Source organism: Castor canadensis, chromosome 12, assembly GCF_047511655.1.
Source record: "Castor canadensis chromosome 12, mCasCan1.hap1v2, whole genome shotgun sequence".
In the NCBI taxonomy this organism is placed as follows: domain Eukaryota; kingdom Metazoa; phylum Chordata; class Mammalia; order Rodentia; family Castoridae; genus Castor; species Castor canadensis.
The window spans coordinates 40,567,272-40,588,149 of NC_133397.1; the positions used below are offsets into that span (position 1 = coordinate 40,567,272).

Consider the following 20,878-nt stretch of genomic DNA (forward strand, 5'->3'; position numbering starts at 1 on the left):
GGAATTTTTTAAGAAAGGGAACGATACATATTTCATTCATTCGACACATTTGAGCGCTGTATGAAGTGCTGAGTAGTGATGAATGAATCAGACACAGTCCCTCTGTCATGAGACCTACATTCAGGAGGTAATGACAGACTACTAAATTTGAAGACAAACATTTTTTACACTTTAACTTTCTGTATAAATAAAACTAAAAAAAGGGAGGTGGGCGAGAACTCCTGAAAACTTCAGCAAATACAGGTGTTAATAGCCCTTTACTATAGAGTTTATACGAATTACAACCAGAACAAAATAACACTAAAACTTCACCCAATAAATAATTGGGCAAAGACTATGACCATAAAGTATATAGAAAGGATCACAAGTACCTGGCTAACAAATAATTAGAAGGTAGAGCTTCAGATCAATCTAACATATTAAGTTAGAATAATGGGATTTTACTATCAGATTAGCAAATAGTTTAAATAATAATAAAAATGTATAGAGATTTAGAGAAATGCTCTTGTCATTGCTGGTGCAATATGCATGAAGCCCTTATGCATGATCTCTACCTAGTAAATCCCATTAGTGACAATACACAACAAATGATTCCTAAATGTAGAAAAGAATTTTATGCAAGTCTGATCACAATGTTAGCGTTTTCATCTTAGTTATCAGTACCAAAGTTCTTGCATAACGAGATCATGTATCTGTGCAAAAGTTGTCATAACATGAAAGAACTGTCCAATGTGCTGCCCACAGACCTGTAAATGAGATCCTCTCCAAGTGTCTCTCTGCATAACTGCAAAACCACCATTGCAGACAGGCGGGTGTCTTTTCCTCCCTCAGTTTTAAGTGATTATCCAACAATACTGCAAATGAAATGCAAATTCACTTCAAAGTGAAAGTGCACATTTTACCTCAAAATACAGAATTTCACGAAGTTGATGAGAGTGAGGAAGAACCTAAATCACAAGGAAAGACTGGCCAATGAGAACCTTGCAAAGTTAGATTTGTTAACAGCGAAGAGGAGAAGTCAGACAAGGACTGACACTTCACAAAAGAACTATTTAAATCATTAAAGTATTAAGAGATGCTTTGGGGAAAACTAATACAACTTCAATTTTTTTTTCTAAAATCCATTTTCTTCAACTTTGTTCTAAAATTTCATTTGAATGTCAAACATCCAATGAAAGATGTCACAATACTATCATACAATATTGTTGAAAAAATTAAAATCAACACACGTCTTTTTTTTAATCTAAGAGTTAGTGTAGAGTTGCAGGGATGAGATATATTCCTAATTTTTAGTTTAAGTTTTCAAGTGAAATCTAAATCAAACTTTGACTACTGGGAAATAGTTATTCCATTTAAAGAGGGGGTCACTTAACAGATAGATGCTTACTGCATGATGATAGAATAACTTATTTACCCAGTAAAAATTAAGTTGAAAAGGATTTTTAATAACATGAAAGTAAAAGATATATTAACTAAAAAGGGGACAAAGAAGCATAGTGCAGGGCTGGCAGAGTGGCTCGAGTGGTAGAGTGTTTGTCTAGCAAGTGTGAGACCCTGAGTTCAAATCCCAGCACCACAAAAAACCCCCAAAAACCCTGTAATGCACCATAATCAGAACTATGTTTTTAAAATTGAGGGCAAAAGGGAAGAAAATTAACAAATTGGCTTGTGAGTAATGAGTTTTTAATGTAATTTTCTGTATTTTTCGAATTTTCTCAGTTTTTATTCACTCATTTTACCGTAGCTTTTTACATTTTTCATATATTTTTACTTAAGTTTTAGGACTTTTTATTAAATTAATAGAGAAATACAGTTTGAATAAACAAATGGTAGCAGAACCCTTATAATGAAAAAGAAATCTGGTCCCAGTTCTTTCTGACTTTGTTCTCTGAGACAACCTTTTCTTCTTTTCTGAGAGTGTGGAGCATCCAAACACAGAAGAGCAAGCACAGCACTTCACTGCACTGGCACCTTCCTGACCCCCACACACAACCAGCACGCTCAGAAACGATGAGTGCAAAACAACTTTTACTCTTAGCTGTTCTTCTGGTAGTTCTCTTATTGCTAAATAGCATGTTCTTCTTGTTATTTTCTAATTTATATTTTAGAAGTTATTTATTGACTGCTTCCTGAAATAAATGAGAATGTGTCTCTCTCGCTCTCTTCATTCCTGTCAATTCTTTCTCTTCATTCACTCAAAATAGTATTTTAAGTCACTAATCAATTTTTTACTAAACAAATATTTTCCCTTGCAGAGTCAAGTTATGTCCTATGATTTCTTTCCTGGGTAGTCTTTTGTTTTACCTGGAGTTAATAAATGCCTTCTTTTTACTCACACATTTTACTATACGTATTTTCTTAATTTCACCCCTTCTGATGTAGAAGCAGCCCTCCTAGAGTTCTCTGCTTTCCTCTCAATATTGGTTGGTTTTTCTCTCAGCCTGCTACAGTGGTCAACTTGGGACATCTCTAACCTTCCAGAAGAATTCACTTTCCCTTGGACTCTATGCCTTCGTCTTTCTGGATTTATTCCCCTGTCTTGCTATGTTTTATCATTTGTGCCATCTTTTTAAAGAGTATGTAGGATGTAATTTTATGCATTTTTGCATATTTGAAAATGTTTTTATTTTATTTTCACAATTGATAGTTTGGTTGAACATAGAATCCTAAATTGAAAATAATTTTTTCTTTCTCATTTCTCTGTGGATAGTAATTATATATTTTTATTCTTCTTTTTTTTTTTTTTTTCGGTAGTACTGGGATTTGAACTCAAGGCCTCACACTTGCTAGGCAGGTACTCTACCACTTGAGCCATAGTGCTAGTCCATATATTTTTTAAAAATCTTCCCTTTCTGTTCATCGAATTCTGTTTTCAGTCAGGTTTTTATCCTCTGTAGTTTATCCCAAACTCTTATTCATCTTAGAGATTTTTCTCACATGCCTAGTAAAAGGTCTGGGTATATGGCTGGGATACATTGAGATTGCAGCTGAATGGCAATCCAGGTTCTTCCTGGGGTAGCCTCAGGACATTGTTCTGAGGAGCAGAACTTTTTCCTTCCTCCCTCCCATCCTTCCTTCCCTCCCTTCCCCCTGCTCTGTGTTGGAGATTGAACCCAGGACCCTTTGCAAGTAAGGCAAGCACTGTACCACTGAGCTATACTTTAGTATATATTTACATTTTTAAGAGGTTGGGTCTCACTATGTTTCCGAGGCTAGCCCCAAACCCCTACATTGAAGCCATCCTTCTGCTTCAGCTACCAAGTGGCTGGGATTATAGGTGTGTGCCATTGTGCCAACTGCACCAATCTTTTGTCCATGGGGCAAATGTCCAATGGCCAGCATTTTCCACATGGGGAAAGGATTGCCTCTGTATACAGTGCTAATTCATTCCCTGGTTTTGAACCTTATGCTTCTCTTTACCTTTCCTTCAAGTCCCTAGACTCCCTGTAGTTCGAAGGGACAAATGGCACAATACTGACAGTAGGCTTCAGCCCCAGATCAACTCCCTCCTGTCTACAGACATTAAGCAAGGTCATGCTCAGTGCCTAGGACAGCTTAGAGCATAGGTTCTGAGGTCACGGACAGGGTCTGTCTGGAATTTACCTCTTAATGACCATGTGACCTCAGGCAATTAACTTCCATTTCCTGGTCTACCACAAAATGATGACCAGTAAATACAGTCTTACCAAGTCGTGAGGATTAAATGAGACAGTCTATGCCAGGCATTGAGCATTGTGCCTGGCATCAGAAAACACTCAGTAAATGGCAGCCAAAATCATTACCAACTTCAACCCCAAAAGAACAGGTGGTTTATGAAGTTTCTTCCAGTTCTAAGAGTACTTAACTGTTCCATGACTTCGATGTTAATTTCTAGAACAATTAAACTGAATGATATAATCAACCAAATGAGTTGTTCAAACAAAAGCTGCATGACACGTTACCATGGCATTTATCACAAGAAGGTTTAAGACAAGTTCTCCTATCAATCATTGTTCCTTTACCAAAACTCACACTGCAGGCCATCCTCTCCCGTTGCTGGGATCAAAAGAACTTGTTCTCTGCAGTTCACAGGTTCATGGAGCTAAACCAAACCCACAAGTCTGCTCTGGGAATGCCTGTTTAGGACAGACATGAGTCACAGCCAATTTTCTGTACCTTAGAACATTTTCCACGAAAGTATTCATTTTCATTTTTTTGAAGTACAAGATGTTCCAAATGAGTGAATCACTTTTACTTCTACAATGGAATGAAGGGGGTGATACCAAAGAAAATGGCAGTGCAAGGACCTCCAAAAGTCTTCTCCAGAAAACCAACATTCAGAGTACTGGAAAACAGTATGAGGATCAACTACCTTGTGCTATTTCACGCAGCAGGCTGCTGTCCTGCAGGGTCCCTACCTGAACTGAAAGCAAATGTGTATCTTGTGCTGCTCTTCAGAATAGTAAACAAATCACTATTAACTTGCAGCATTTATTGAAAGCATGTATTTTAAAGAAAATACAGTACCACTCAGTGAGTGGAGGGTGGGGGGGACCTGAGTCTCCACTGCTGTCAAAGCCAACACAACACCTGCCTTTATCTCCATTCCTTTCCCATCCAATAAAATAGCATTAACACCCCCCCAACACACACCTACCTAAACACACACTAACGCAGTAGGCAAAAAGGGACAATAGCCAACAAGAGATGATGACATGTTTTTCAGAAGATGTAAAGCATCAAAAAAGGAGCCACTTCCAAGTTTAGAGGGAAGGGAAACACTGGAGGATGTGATGTACAGATATGGTGACCATACACCAAGAAACACCTAAGAGCATGGTGATGGAATGTCCAGGGAACACTGTGCACCAAGCTAGGAAGCACCCAGCTTTGATTGCAAGAGGACAACAAAATGTTCCAGAAGGGATATACCAGAGGAGAAAAAGATAAAAGCAACTGATCACTTATCTGATGCATTTAAAGATTGTTGAGAAGAATTTAGAGTTCTCTTGAGAAGTGCCATCCTTAACAAACCAAGCAAACCAAAATTAGTTGTTAACTCCAAGAAAACAAAAAGTTCAAGAAATCTCATTGTAATATACAATTTAAAATATTATCTCTGACTTGACAGGAAGCAAAATTGGAATGTATCAAACACTATCTGTTGACATAAAAATGTGATGTAACTCTTGGGAGGGGAGGGGCTTACGTGTGAGGAGTTTGGAGAGCTGTAGGCTTGTATTCCATGCAGAGAATTATAAGATAATTAACAAGAATAAAGCAGTAATTATGTAAGGCTGGGTTTTTTTTCTTAGAAATATGGATGAAAATGCTAAAATGACTAAAAGAGTGGAAGGTGATTTCCCTCACAAGGAGGTGTCAGGCCTCCTGCTGCTTGTTAGGATTCATGCTACCTACCAAATGACATTTAACCACATATAGGTAGTTTGGGTGAGAACAAAAGTGTTTTTAAAAAGCATACTTTATCTTTTTCTTTTTTCAACCTGATGGGCTGTCAGACACTGGCATTGCATAAGGAACAACATTTTTTAAAGCAATTAATTTTTTACTTTGATAAATAAAAACTGTCATACGTATCACGTACACACTGTGGAATGGCTAAATCAAACCATTTAATTAACATAGGCACCACCTCACACAGTTACCATTTTTTCTGTGAGAACACTTAAAGTCTATTCTCTTGATTATTTTCAATAGTACAAAGCATTGTCATTAACAATAGTCACAGTAAATCCCTTGAACTTAAAAAAAAATTAAAGAGTCAGACATTTTCTTCTGTAACTTGCCACAAATGGGCTGATTACTCTGAATTTCCTGGCATATCATCAGATATACTTTAGGTATACCTTATATCGATCACATTAATCACTCACAGGTTTTTGTCATGATAAGCAAAACGCTTATATTAAAAGGAATCACTGTATAGTTTAAACATCAGATTCATCACGAGTTAACTGTCTATGTTATACTTACAGGAGTGAAGTAGTTTGGTGGGAATCTTTGAACTGTAGAACGAAATACAAAGCTCCTATATTAAAAAAGAAAAGAAAAAATGGTCTTCTAAATCCCTTTTTATGAATTTTTATTAGCACATATTAATTGCCAAAGGGATCTTGCAATATTTCCATACATGCATATAATGGGCTTTGACTAAGCTTACACTCAAATCTTTGTGTGTGTGTGTGGTACTAAGTTTGAACTCAGGGCCTACCTTTTTTTTTTTTTTTTTTTGGTGATGGGTTTTTTTCAAGATAGGGTCTTGCAAACTATTTGCCAGGGCTGGCTTCTAACCATGATCCTCCTGATCTCTGCCTCCTGAGTAGCTAAGATTACAGTCGTGAGCCACTGGTACCTGGCTAAATTTACTCTCAAATCTTAAATTAAATTAACAATAGGAATCTGCTCAGTGCTGTGGTTCAATACAGAGATTCTGGAAGTTGGCTACTTGGTTTCAAATTGTCTTTCACAGCACTCTCTACAATCTGTGCTGCTAACAACCTAACTTCTCCTAGACTGAGTTCTACAACGAGGCAAAAAATAAGCATTTGTGGATGATAAGCTGATAGAACCTTAGCTTTCTGTCCTGGACAACTCGCCTGCCTCAGGTTTTTACATCTGCTATTTGGAAATGATTGCAAAACCCACTTTGACAGGGTTGTTGGGACAAATCTACATAAAATTACAGTGTCTAGCACCAAGCAAGTGTGCCAAAATGCTAATTATTATTATAAGGAAGAACTTCTGGATAAGAAGGATGTTGGAACAGGCAATTTAATAGGGTAGAATTTTTTTTTCCTTTCTTTAAAAGCAAACATTTTGCTTGATTAAAAATGATCTGAACTTAACCTAGCAAGAATGCTAAAGCACAGATTCTGTGTTGTGAATACTTGGATGACCGTTATGTTATTCTTGTACTAAACCCACTTTTTAAAGTGAAGATCTTGTTAAATTATTCCCTAGCTCTTGTTAAATATTTAAAAATGCTAATCTGGATATGAGGTGCATAGATGAGGTTTAAAAGCCGTAAGTATTGGTATTTAAGTACCTGTAGAAGGGCATGAGTGAAATGTTTGAGAGTAAATCAGTAAGTATATAATTACCTGGACACGTACTTGGGAACTGGTGTAGGAAGTATATCGTATTGCCCCGGGGCAAGCTGAAGTGACTATATACAAGGGACAAGGACACAATAATAGATTAATACAGTTTATAAACCCACTGAGTTATCCGCCATTCATAATCTTCAATGGCCACATAACATTACATCATTTATTCTCCACTTTAATAGTGGAAAAGGGACCCCTTGAAAGACGGAGCTTCAAAACATTCAACATGCATTCACTTTTCATGGTGAATTTATAGACAAGGTGCCTGAGATGCTGGATGGGAATGCTGTATAATTGATCACATTTTGAATGTACAGCACAGTGCTGGTGGTGGGAACACGCTGATGAGAGAGACATGGTCCGTGACCAGCAGGAATGAGAGGCACATATAGAAAGAATTCTAACAGAAAACACTGTAGTCAGTGCTAAACACAGATGGAAACTAGGGGAAGGTGCAGAGAGTAGATCCAACAGGATGATCCAAAGACAATCAAGACTGTGAGATTCCAGGGAGGCTTTTCAGAAGAGAAGGACTTCCTGGAGGAGAGCCAGGGAAGGCGTTCCAAGAAGGATGGATCTCTGGGCCCATGTGCAAACTTGCTGCAAACTCTCTGGCTGGCTCTGTTGTCGCAACTTCTGTGGTTGCTGTCTTTGTGTCTACGAGTGTGAGTGTTAGCTTAGAGGTGGGAGAGGGATGGGAGAGTTAGGAGTGGGGAAGTGTAGAGAGGAGGGTTGCTGCTCCCTGTGTGGCAGGAGTTGGCAGGGAGGAGTTGCATCATCAAATCCTATGAAGACTGCTTCCTGAAATGACAATCACTCTCCACCTCCTGGTATTTTCACATGGGATTCTAAGAAACAGTACTGCTTTTGTTGAACACCGAAAACGAAGCATACTTCTCCTAGCATTACCTGCCACGTGACCATTCAGCTGATACTTTTCACCCCATAGCTTTCTTGCCCGTGTTAGTACACAATTTTGATTTCCATGACAGCTTTTCTGGAGACCATGATAATAGTAAATATAAATTTCATGATGAAATATACACAGGTCTGATGCACCTGCATCTTGTTAATTGCCCATCTGACAGAATAAACACAAGGAAACAAAGGCATTTTTGTATCAGACTACAGAAACATGTTTTAGGCAGGGATCTTTCTTGGGGGCCAGCAATGAATGTCCTCTTTCTTGATTTTGATTACATGGATGCTTGCTTTCTATTTATCTTAAAACTGTGCATATATGTGCAGTCTCTCTCTCTCTCTCTCTCTCTCTCATACACACACACACACACACACACACACACACACACAGAGAAAAAGAAAGAAAACTGGAAAGGGGATTGAGAAGACCTGAAAGCAACTGTTTATTCATCTATACTCAGCAATGTACATAAGATTTTTACAATGAAGTGCTACCCGTGGCATCTATGTTTGTCCTACTATACTTGGCATTGTCCATTCTTTGCCATTTAACAGAACTGAGAGGGTTGATTTTTCTTTTATGCCTTACATGAGAGACTGTTCCTCTGCTCCACATTAATCTTGTTTATCTGGGTTGTTCCATTGTTCTTAGGTCTAATGGAATATATACACTCACATACACACTGCTTTCTAATCCCCACACTTCTTCATTTGTAATGTATAATATAAGGCTCAGAGAAGCTGATTCTAGCTCATTAATGTTTCAATTCATACTGATTAGGAGCTCAAAAATCTTGTAGTGGCTTGAGGTCTTAAAATACAGCAGAATAATATTAGTGTGGTCATATAGTTCAACAACATCAATGTCACAGAGCTAGCATAAGGTAAAAACCAAAACAGAGCAAACAAACTTCCACTACTTAGTAGGCTTTTGGAGTGAATAAATACATATAATTTTAAGACTGTTTAGAGCAGCCTTAGGTTCACAGCAAGATTAAGAGGTAGGTACAGAGATTTCCCCTGCCCCTACATACAGTCACAGCCTTCCCCATCATCAATGGCCCCCACCTAAGTCATGCATTTGTTACAATCAATGAATTACAGTGACACATCATTATCACTCAAAGCCCATAATTCCATTAGGGTTCATTGGGTGTTGCACATCCTATGGGTTTGGACAAATGTAAAATGACACGTATCCACCATTACAGGCAATGAGAATTTTCACTACACAGAAAATCTTCTAGGTGCTACTCCCTCATCCCCCGCTCCCTCCTAACTCCTGGTGACTGCTGATCTTATTGTCTCCACTGTTTTGCCTTTTCTAGAGTGTCATATTGAGACAGAATAGGGAGCTCCTAATTCCTCCATGACTTAAGCTGTCTTCAAAGATATTCCCACAATGACTAGGTTCAGGGGCTGCTGATTCCTCCCTCAAGCTTTCCTGCAACAGCCACAGACGCAATTTGCCTGAATTTGATCAATATATAACCTCCCTGGGGAGGCATCTCCGCCATCTTTTGTAAGCCAGCATAAGACAGATCCAGCCCACCGAGCATGGGCAGATCACCATGTCAAGTGCAAACCCAGGTGCTCATCAAGAACTGACAGGATGTGTGCAGAAATCCTGGGAACATGTGCAACTGCTGACTGTGCGTGCACCTGCATGAGCCTGCCTTTTTCTCTACATAAGCTGTATTCCTCCTGTCCTCAGCCAGCCAGTTCAGGAACCCAAACTCATGGGCTGTCTCCATTATGCTGGAGCAGAAGCCCCAGCAAAGCCTTGTGTGGGTGATATTTCTTGCCTCTTCATGATTTCTGTCTCAAATTGAGCAAAAGAACCCAGGGCTGAGCTGGTAACACTAAGAGCTGACAAGATTGATAACAACATAGCTAGAATCATAAAGTATGCAGTGTTTTCAGGTTGACAGTACTGTGCATGTAAGTTCTAGTACATCTTGAAATGGTTTAACAACTCAGCTCTTTTTAGAGCTGAATAATATTCCATCTCATAGAATGAGTTAGAAAGTATGCCCTCGGAAAAGTATTATAAAGTATTGGTATCATCTCTTCTTAAATGATTGACAGAATACACCGATGAGCCCTAAGGGCCTGCATTTTCTGATTTGGAGGGTTATCATTGATTTGACTTCTTCAGCAGAGTTTTGGCAGAATGTGTCTTTCAAGGAATTGGTCCATTTCATCGAGGTTGTTCCATTTGTGGGTAGAGGATTGCTCATTGCATTCCTTTGCCATTCTTTTAAGATCCGTGAGATCCTGGTGACATCCTCCCTTTTGTTTATGATATTAGTTGTTTGTGTCTTCTCTCCTTTCTTCAGTTAATCTAAAGGCTTATTAGTTTGTTGATATTTTCAAAGAGTCAACATTTTATTTCATTGACCAATGCTTTCAACTTCATTGGCTTTTGTTCTTTCTTTTTTCTCTGCTTACTTTGGACTTATTTGCTCTCCTTGTTCCTGGTTTCCTAAGTGGAAACTAAAAATGGTTGATTTTCAGACTTTCTTCTTTTCCAATATATGCATTCCACGCTATAATTTTCTTGTAAGCACAACCTTTGGCACATCCCACGAATTTTGTTAAAGTGTATCTTCATTTGTATTTAGTCCAAAATATTGTTTAATTTCTCTTGGCATTTCTTCTTTGATCCATGTAATTATTCAAAGGCATGTCATTTAATATCAAGTTATCTTTCTATTATTGATCTCTGTTCAATTCCACTGTGGTCTGAGAGTCTACTTTGTACGATTTTAATTCCTTTAAATTTGTTTCAGTGTGTATAATAACCCAGAATGTGGTCTATCTTGGTGAATGTTCCATGTGAACTTGTTTTTTAAAAAAAATTTTTTTTTTTTGAGCTGTGGGTACTTGTGGAATTTACAAAAGTTCTTATAATAATGTCAAATATGTCATACTTGAATTCACCCTTTCCAGAAGTCTCTTCTCTTCTCCCTCTCCCTAATCCTGAAACAATTACAGCAGGTCTCAATTTTCCATTCACATACACGTGTACACAATATCTGCACCATATTCACCATGAGAACTTGTAAAGAATGCTGTTTTTGGAGGAAGTCAGCCTACAAACATCAATCACATCTAGCTGGTTGATGGTGCTCTGAGTCCAATCATGTCCTTACTGATTTCTGACTGTTACATCTGTCCATTTCTGATAGAGGGGTGTTGAAGTTTCCAACTATAATAGGAATTTATCTCTTTTTGGTCCTATCAGTTTTTGCCTTGCGTATTTTGTCACTCTGTTAGGCATGTGCCTAATACATCGTTCTATCTCCTTGGAGTATGGAGCCCTTTATCATTAGCTAATGCCCTCTTTATCCCTGATAATTTTCTTTAATGTCTGCTGTCTCCGAAATTAATACAGCTAACCCTGCTTTCTTTTGATTAGTTAGCATGGTATATCTTTCACCATAAATTTAATTTATATGTATCTTTACATTTAAAGTGGGTTTCTGTAGACAGCATATAGTTGGGTCTTTTATGTTGATCTACTTTGACCATCTCTACCTTTTAATTGGCGTATTTAGATCACTGATGTTCAAAGTGATTGTTTATAATATATAATATATAACTAATATCTACTATATTTGTTAGTTTCCAAAAAATAGTTGTGCTTGTTCTTTGATCCTATTTTTGTTTTCCACTTTTCTCTGCCTTTTGTAGTTCTAATATAACATTTTATGCTATTCCATTTTCTCTCCTTCCTTAGATCTCCTGGGTTAGTGTAAATGGGGGATTTTCTTTTTTAGTGGTTGTCCTAGAGTCTACAAAATACACTTACAATGAGTACTTTTAAACAACCCTATACCATTTTATGCATAGTGTGAGTACCTTATAATAACAAAGTAATCCTGCCAGGGGTGGTAATGCACTCCAGTAATCCCAACACTCAAGAGGCTGAGGCAAGGCCCTGAAGAACTTGAGGCCAGCCTGGGATATGCAGCAAGTTTGAGGCTGGCCTAAGTGCATATTGAGACCTTGTCTCAAAAAAAAAGTAATCCTAACTTCTTCCTCCTATACCTTGTATCACCATTATCATTTATGGCACTTATATAAATATATAAGCAGACACACACACACATAAGCATATGTGATCAGATATGTTGCTACTATTGTTTTGAATAAACTCATATTGTAGATCAATTAAGAATTTAAAAATAGGGTTAAAATGTGATTCTTATGAGTTCAAGGCCAACTTGGACTTCATAGCTAAGAGCCTGTCTCAAAAAAACAAAAAAAAGAATTAAGCAAATAAAGTTAAAACTTTATTTTACTTTTATTTATTCTTTCTTCTAAGACTCTTCATTTCCTCATGTATATTCAAGTTTCTGACCTATATCATATTTCTTCTTCCTAACAAATTTAACATTTCTTGCAAAGCAGGTCTACTGGCCACAAATTCCTTTAATTTCTAAGTTTTTATTTCTTCTGCAATGAAGGGTAGTTTCACAGGATATAGAATTCCAGCCTGGTGGGTTTTTCCCTCTCAACACTTTAATACTTCATCCCAGCCTCTGCTTGCTCGCAGGTTTCTGCGGAGAAGGTACAATGCTTGCCTTCATTCCTCTACAGGTGGCTTCATTCAGAATTTTTTTTTTTTCAGGATTTTTTTCCTCATCTTTGATTTTCTGTGGCTTGAATGTGTCTACCTATTGTTTTGACATTTATCCTGTTTGGTGTTTGGAGCGTCTTGGATCTATGGTTTGGGAAAAATTCCCAGCCATTTCCCCCCCAACCCCAAATCTTTATTCTCTTGGTTTTTTCTCTTTTTCTTTCGTATTTCCATCTTGCATGTATTACACATTACAGTTGTTCCACAGTTCTTGGATATTCTGAGGGATTTTTTTCAGCCCTCATTCTTTTTATTTTTCAGTTTTGGAGTTTCTACTGAGCTAACCTCAAGCTCAGAGATTGTTCCCTCAGCTGTGTTCAGTGGTTTTGATATATAGCATTTCTTTCTGGTCCTTTCTTAGGGTTTCCATACCTCTGCACCCATTGCCCATCTGTTCTCGAGTGTTGTCTACTTTGTCACGAGAGCCTTTAGCATATCACTTTTTTTTTTAATTACTGATCTGATCATTCCAATATCCTTCCCATGCCTGATTGTGTTGCTTGTTCAGCCTCTTCAGTCTCTGGTTTTTTGCCTTTTAGTATGCCATGTCGTTTTTGGTTTTTTGTCTTGGTGGCTAGACAAGATATACTGGATGAAAGGAGCGACTGTAAATAGGCCTTTAGTGATTTGGCGGCAAGGTGAGGAGGAGGGGATTGTTCTAGAATTCTGTAATTGCTCTCAATCCTTTAGCCGAGGCCGTGCCTCTCTCTGGATGCCATTTCACAAGATTTTCTCGGCACCCTCCCCTAAGGAGAGACAGGACGACTAGGGTGGCTGGGTTGGGTATTTCTCTTTCTGCAGGCATGCTGGACTCTGATGACCTCCACGACGCAAGGCTCTGGTTGGAAAGTTTCTCCTGAGGGCAGGCCTTGTGAAGAAAGTACTCTGACTTACTTCAGAATTCTTCCTCTTCCTGTCACCCTGGTAGAGGCATGAAAGATTATTCTCTGACATTTACTCTGGAAATCTGGTTGAGCATCTGAAGTTAGAGCCCAGGGAAGCACGGGGACTCCTGTGGTTGGGTTCTCTCACGACACTTAAGTCTTGGGCTTGGCCCCCAAGCTTTCAGCCATGTACCTGGGGAGATTTCTGCTGTGGAAGGCTGTGATTCTCTGCGGCTCTGCCATCTCTCCCATTCTGTAGGCAGCAGTATGCCTCACTTCTCTTACGGAGAAGAGGATTTGATTTTTCAGTTTGTTCAGCTTTTAACTTGTCATCAGGATGGCGCTGCAACGTCTAAGCTACTCACTTGTAGAACTGTAAACCAGAAGTTGGTGAGACACTATTTGGTGGAACCCAGACCCATCATAGGTGGGACAGAGGGAAAGAGATTCCCGTGAGAATAACCCTAAAACCAACGCAGCCAAAGGGCTGGCAAGTGTGGCATTCCCAGCCACTACTGAAAAATTCCATGGTGTATCTCCTCTCTGAGTAACGAGGTCTCTTTGGTCAGTCATATGAAAACACAGTGACTCACCGCTCAGATGTCTTAAAGTCTGAGAAACAGACAACACAGGACTGTATCAAAAAAGAAGCATGCCTGTCGATACCAATTACTAGCCTTAATTTTACCATTATCTTGTAACTTCCACAAAAAACAACTTATTGCAGTCTCTGAGATAAATTCTCTATATCCAATTTTCAAACTCCACTTTCATTTGCTACACTCATGACATATTTGTATGTGACAATCATTGCTTTGCCTTGCAGTGGCTCTTTAAGAAGTTCCTCTCAAACAAATCTGCTAAATAAGCCAACTTTGAGGGCCATTTTTTTTTCCTTTAAATGAACAACAAATTGTTCCATTATCTCTACCTTCAGCTCTTTGCTATCCCCACATTTAAGTCTTGAGGTCTCAAGGTGGCTAGCACCCCCGCTAACCAACCATTTAGTAGGACAAGTGTTCCAGGTGGCTGCTTCCTTTTGACCTAAAGCAGATATCCAGTGGGAAGGGGACAGAGTCACCAAATCTGTTTGATTTTTACATGGGCTTCATCTTACAAGATAATACTAAAACTAACTGGGACACAACCTTCATATAATTTTAAATGTCTTTTGTTTAGTTGTAATTTTCATCAAAATATTCCCAACCGAGGGAAGTAAATAAGAGAACTTCTAAAATGGAACATATAAAGAAAAAGAACACTTAAGAGAAAAAAATGTTATTTTGAAAAAAAAATTGAGTTCTTTACAAATGAGCATGACTGAAAGTATGACTTATGCATTGAAAACAAGTCAAAGTGGGGGGCAGTACTCAAGTAGTAGAGTGCCTGTTTCATAAGCATAAGGCCCTGAGTTCAAATCCCAGTACCACAAAAAAGAGTGAAAACAAGTCAAGAACCACAGAAAGAAAAAGTTCAAGTCTCTTTCTTCTCCCATCAAACCCCTACTTTGCAAATGTAAGCCACAATTAATGATTATGTGTCTGTCAAGAAAAAACAGAATGCACTAAACATCATATGTATGAATACTTGTTTTCATTTATACAAATGGGATTATGCTACAAAATTAACCTACACTTTGTTTTTATTTTTTATTTTTGGGGGGGTACTAGGGCTTGAACTCAAGGCCTTCACCTTGAGGCACTCTACCAGCCCAATTTTTTGTGATAGGGTTTTTTGAGATAGGGTCTCACAAACTATTTGCCTGGGCTGTCTTTGAACTGTGATCCTCCTGATCACTGCTTCCTGAGTAGTTAGGATTACAGGCGTGAGCAAGCAGCACAAGGCTACACCTTGATTTTTTCACTTAATAACTTGAAACACTTTCATATGAACACCTTATTATTTTCAATAGTATGCCTAACAGTATGCTATTGCATGAATGTAGCAATATTTAGTCCTTTAAATGAAATTACAAACAAAGCTGCAGTGTTATATAAATAGCTCACTGTAATTTAGTTAAGACCATCCATAAGGTAAATTATGCATTGAAGGTATATCTAGGCTGCCAAATTGCCCTCCAGAATATTTTTGCTAAGTGATATCCGTGCAAACAATGCAGGACAATATCTGTGCCTGTGTCCTCTTTGCCAGTATTGGGTGTCAGCATACTTAAACTTTTGGTCATCAAATAGGTAAAAATGACAAAAAACAGGACTCATGTTTGCCCTTTGAGACCACACAGTGGTGAGCGTGTTTTGGAAGCTCCCTGGCATCTGCAGAGTGGTAGCACTCCACCTTCTTTTGGGCTGCTGACCTAATTCAGTACCGACTCACTGGCTACAGATGGGTCCCCTTCTCTGTAGGGAGATTCTGGAACTGGCAGACTTAGCCGACTTGAGGCTGGGGAGAAGGAGCAGAGACAGCATAGAAGGCTGGGAAAAAGCAAACCCTAAGGAGGTGTTAGAGCTTAGAAACAGGGCAGATGTGGGATAGGGCCATGCAGGAAGTGGGGAGGACAAACCAACTAGGAAAGTCCATTTGGTGCCCATTGGAGGCTAAGAGTTTAAAACGAGACTGGTTCTTTAGCCACATGGTTGCAGCTACCAGGTGAGCAGTTAGATTTAACCAGGGTGTGGCTTTGCTAAACAAGCAAGAGGTAAGCAGTCAGAGCCAAGACAACTGGCAAAGCATGCCGAGTAACTATAGATTTGAAGCTCTGGACTTGAAGCTTGCAAGGAAAACAGCAGAGGGCTGAGGAAGAAAAAGCTGGGGCAATCAAAGGGTGGAAGGCGGGGTAATGGAAAAAATTACGGGGGCTGGGACACAAGCTAGAGTACGACCAGAGATCAGGACTCATGTAATTCAGATTGTGAAGGGGTGAAATTATGGGCCATGAAAAAAAATCATTGCAAATCAAAGAGGAGAGGTCAAGACATTGAGAAGCCAGTCATTGGATGATCACCGCCATGTGTACTGGAACCTGACAGGAGAGAAGCAGTGAGCACAGGGAGCTGACATCAGCAAGAAATGAGGGGAGAAACCCCAGGCTGGTGGATGACTGTCACCCAGGGGCAAAGCAGGTCAGTGAGAGAGAGCTGGCCCCATTGCTGTACCTATATTCTACAGTGAACACATATTATTTCTCTGGTGATAAGCAAAAAGTTACTGCATGCCAGGCATGGTGGCACATATTGATAATCCCAGCACTCAGGAGGCTGAGGTAGGAGGATGCGAGTTCTAATGTGTGCTGCTATTAAAACACCAGAATTTTGAATTTTATAGGTGAATAAACAATGTTACATCTGAATATCTCTCCCCTTGTGAACAGAATCTCATATGCCTTAAAATAGCAAAACATTGAATTCTTCCAGTTTCTGGAGCTTAATCCTTTGTGGGAGGTGGGGAGAAGAGGAGAAAAGAAAAGAAAGAAAAGTATGTTTTCAGAAGGCTTCTCCATTCCTGTTGGTAAGCTAAATTCCTTTGGTTTTTAAAAAAGTTTTTAGTTTTGGGCTGGTGGAGTGGCTCAAGTGGGAGATCGCCTGCCTAGCAAGGGTAAGACCCTGAGTTTAAACCCCCGGGCTGCCAAAAAAAAAAAAAAAAGAAAAGAAAAAAAAGATTTTAGTTTTGCCTAATACCAACCTTCTATGCTTTCTCCTTTCCATGGTGGGCTTTTGGCCAACCCTCAGAGCCCCCTCAGAGCAAGGGAGGAAGCAGAGGGGAGTAAACAGCAAAGGAAAGTATAAAATAATGACTTTGCATTTGAGGTGGCCAGGACAATTTCACATGTCTACTAGTTACCTGATACCAAGCCATAAAAGCCCAAGTATAATTTAGTGTTTGTATCCATCTGCTGAAGCAATCAGTGTAAGATTTACCCGTTTCACAGCTGTGATTTGCAAAGCAGTAGGAGGGACTACATGTTGGATATATAAACTCTCATCTTGCTGAAACTATCCTGTCTACCTTCATGGTCCTTGGTGTTTTGTTTTGTTTGAGACAGGATCTCACTATGAAGCCCAGGTTAGCCTCCAACTCACACTCCTTCTGCCTCACCTTCCTGAGTGCTGGGGTTACAAGTGTGCCCTCCCCGACCCACCGCCATGTTGAGCTACAAGCCCTTGTTCGTAGCTAACTTCCAGTTGCCCTAACATAGTAACATTCTGATAAAGTTGCTAAGATTGATACTATTATTAGCTCTTTTCCATTTGGGGGATATTAAGGCACAGAGAGCTGCAACAAGTGACTGAAGTCTCAAGTAACAAAGTGTAAGTCACAAATCTTTCCCTCAAACAGGCCAGGCACACCCCTGCAACTTCCATGCCTTCAACAAAGCTATGTTCCTCCCTGGAAATGTCTCCTTGGGATTCCACCGATCCAAACTGTACTCCTCACTCTAGGAGCGGGGCACATGGGAAGAGGGCTGAATTTGTGCTCAGGAGCCATCTCTTTGTTCAAGGTGCTGCTCACCTACCCATTAGCCATGTGCTAGAACAAGAGACGCAGTCTCCATGTGCCTCAGTTTTCTTACATGTAAAATGGAGGTAACATCTGCTTAGCCTACTTCAGAATACTTAAGAGAGAAGCAGCTAATGCACATGGAAGCTTGCAGTAAACACTAGGAGCCACATAAAAAACATGCTTAGTATTACTTAGCCATGAGGAATAATGACATGGCATTTGAAGGTAAATGGATGCAGTTGGAGGACATCATGTTAAGAGAAGTAAGCCAGGCTCAGAAAGACAAAGGCCATGTGTTTTCTCTCATATGTGGAAGATAGATCCAAAGGTAAACATATATACAAAAACAAGCATGCTCACATACAAACTCATACATAGAACATGTTTGTAACAGTGGAACTACTCTACGGAACTCAGGGAAAGAGGAAAAGGAAAAGAGAGTGACAAAGCATCAGTAGTATCGAAAAACATTGTGTATTGAAAGCTGGTGAACAATGGGGAGTGGGAGGTAAAGGGAGAGTAATGGAAGGGGTTGAACTGAGCAAAGTAAAGCCCACCTACAGTGGGCTTCCAGTGAGAAAACCCTTTGAACATCAACTTACGTATTAACAAGAAACAGGACTGTAAAATAGGTACAGTGGGGAAGGGGTAATGGTAGGGAGGAGGGTGAATGAAGGGATTAAGGTGACAGTGTATGGTTGATGGACTTCATACACCTCTATAAAATAGGACTAAAAAACCTCTTGCAATTGCTTTAAGTGGGGTTGAGGGGGAGAAGACGATGGGGGCAATGGAACTAATATATAATATAAGTCTAATTGCTATTGTCACTATGAACTACCCCCCCCCATAATGCATATATTCTAATTAAAAGAAGAAAAAAGACATGCTTATGAGTCAAGGTCCAGCCTAGCCCTCCTTAATCCAGGGAACTTTCCAGATTTTCAATCCAGCCTCCATTGAGCTTAACCCTTGGCATCCCCAACTGCATTATTTATCTCAGTACATTTTGTTTTGTATTGCTACTTAAGTACTTCCGGGTCAGGAACACCTAGTCTCTTACAGCCTAGCACAAGGCTGTCAGCCGTGCTCTACATTATCAATGCTATAATACACTGGCAGAACTGAGACTAGAATCTGAGCCTTCTGTGACCAAGGCTCCTTTCTCCAAGAAAAATAAATGCGTTTCCGTGTTTTGGTGCTAGGATGAATGCAAGGCTTTATGCATAGCCAAACACATGCTCTACCATCGAGTTGTTCCCCTGATCACGAAAAACTGCAAGTGCTGCCCTGAGGTGTGTAGATATTCCTGTGAGGATGTAGTTACATTTCTGCTTCAACAAGGATGTTACCAAGAAGCAGGGCTGTCTCCTGAAAAGGGTTGACCAGATAAACTGCTTGAAGAGGCCAGAGCACGGTCCAGCCACAGATGAGATCTCAGAGACTCCCCAAGCCAGGAGTCATCCCAGAGGGAGAAATTACTCACCAGGTGCTCTCCTCACAGAAAAAAGCTTACTGGACACATTTGCAAAGAGGTAGCCCTTTGATTTCTATAGGGAGCAAGACGTCCTGGAGGTTCCCACTGGAGGGGGTGGGATAGACACTCCATGCATAAAGAAAACCTGTTTTCTGTAGTGCTTTACCTTATCTTTGTAAACCAGGGCGCTGGGGCTTGGCCGAGGCTTGTCCTTGAATGCATACGAGGCCTTTTGCTTATTTAACAGGTCTAGGAAGCCAGGAGGACTATAGTGGGGAAGATCATTTAGGACTGGATCATTTCTTTGCACAAGAGATGGCTTCTTCCTTCCTTCATTTTTAAAACTGTAGGTCGTGATCACTGGATTTAATAGGGATTCTTCAATAAATGTTTTCAAGTGGTAAGTACCAGGGATAGGAGTATTCTGTGGAAAATTGACATCGTTTTTAAACCTGTAACTTTTCCTAAAGCACCATTCTTGAAAAGGTCATTTCTAAATAGCATTTCTCTTTGTTTGCAAGTTTAATGAAATTCTATCAAGTGTAACAAACACTCTTGACAGAACAGTATTTCAAAAAAGAATTATGATTATTCTCTTTCTGAAGCAACTGCTGAATTATGGTAAACTTATTCAAAGGTAACTTCAGGATGTACTTTCATTTGTGATTCAACTTGGACCGCAGATCTTAGGCCTTTAAGTGATACTACTCACCATAGTTTCTTGACTGACCAAAAGCAACCCTACTCCCACTTAGTGGATACTACAGTTGCTAACTAGCCCTCAAGTAGGAAGCCTGTGGCTGAACTGGCAGAGCATCCAGTGTGCTTAGTGCAAGACAAGGTTTGATATGTCAAGTCACAACCACAGTGTGACTGAATGGCTGGAGTAGAGGTTTTTCTCTCTTCTGTTCTTGGCCATCTTTCCATTAAGCACTCACCCAGTTCTGCCATTAAAATTAGTTCAGTTCCAAGAAGGCTTTAATCAACGGGGCTCTCTTTACTAGCTTCTGAGAGGTAGGTGGTGTGGTCCTTCTTTTGTATGTTACCATCATGCTTTTACACATGCTATCCATTGACCATAGTAGTAAATGTTCTCATAGGTTCTATACCACCTACGCCAAAATCTGAACCAAATCGCTTTTCCAGCAAGGAAGTTTTTCCTTTCTTGTGCACTGCCACCAACATGGTAGGTGGCCTTATCTAGGTGGGCTACATAAAGCACCTGAATCTCTAGAGTTGTTTACTGTCCAAGCTCTTATTGCATTCAAAATTTAAAGCTAATTTCTTATTCATATGCTAATACTAAAATTATAAGGCCATGTATATCTGAACAACCATTGTTTTCTTACAATTAAGTGTTACTGACTTCAAAGGCAAGACTGATTAA

The 20,878-nt window shown here is 39.5% G+C and overlaps 1 protein-coding gene across 1 annotated transcript in view; it reads right to left on the reverse strand.

Moving 5' to 3' along the window:
* The window catches only part of Stpg4 (sperm-tail PG-rich repeat containing 4), a 37,437-nt gene that overhangs the window by 10,092 nt on the left and 6,467 nt on the right, over nt 1-20,878 (reverse strand). The window contains exons 3-5 of the mRNA XM_074049014.1: nt 19,658-19,915; nt 7,101-7,165; nt 5,974-6,028 (exon numbers count right to left, since the gene is read on the reverse strand). Of these exons, the coding sequence (XP_073905115.1) occupies nt 5,974-6,028; nt 7,101-7,165; nt 19,658-19,915 (378 nt within the window). The remainder of the gene's footprint in view (nt 1-5,973; nt 6,029-7,100; nt 7,166-19,657; nt 19,916-20,878) is intronic.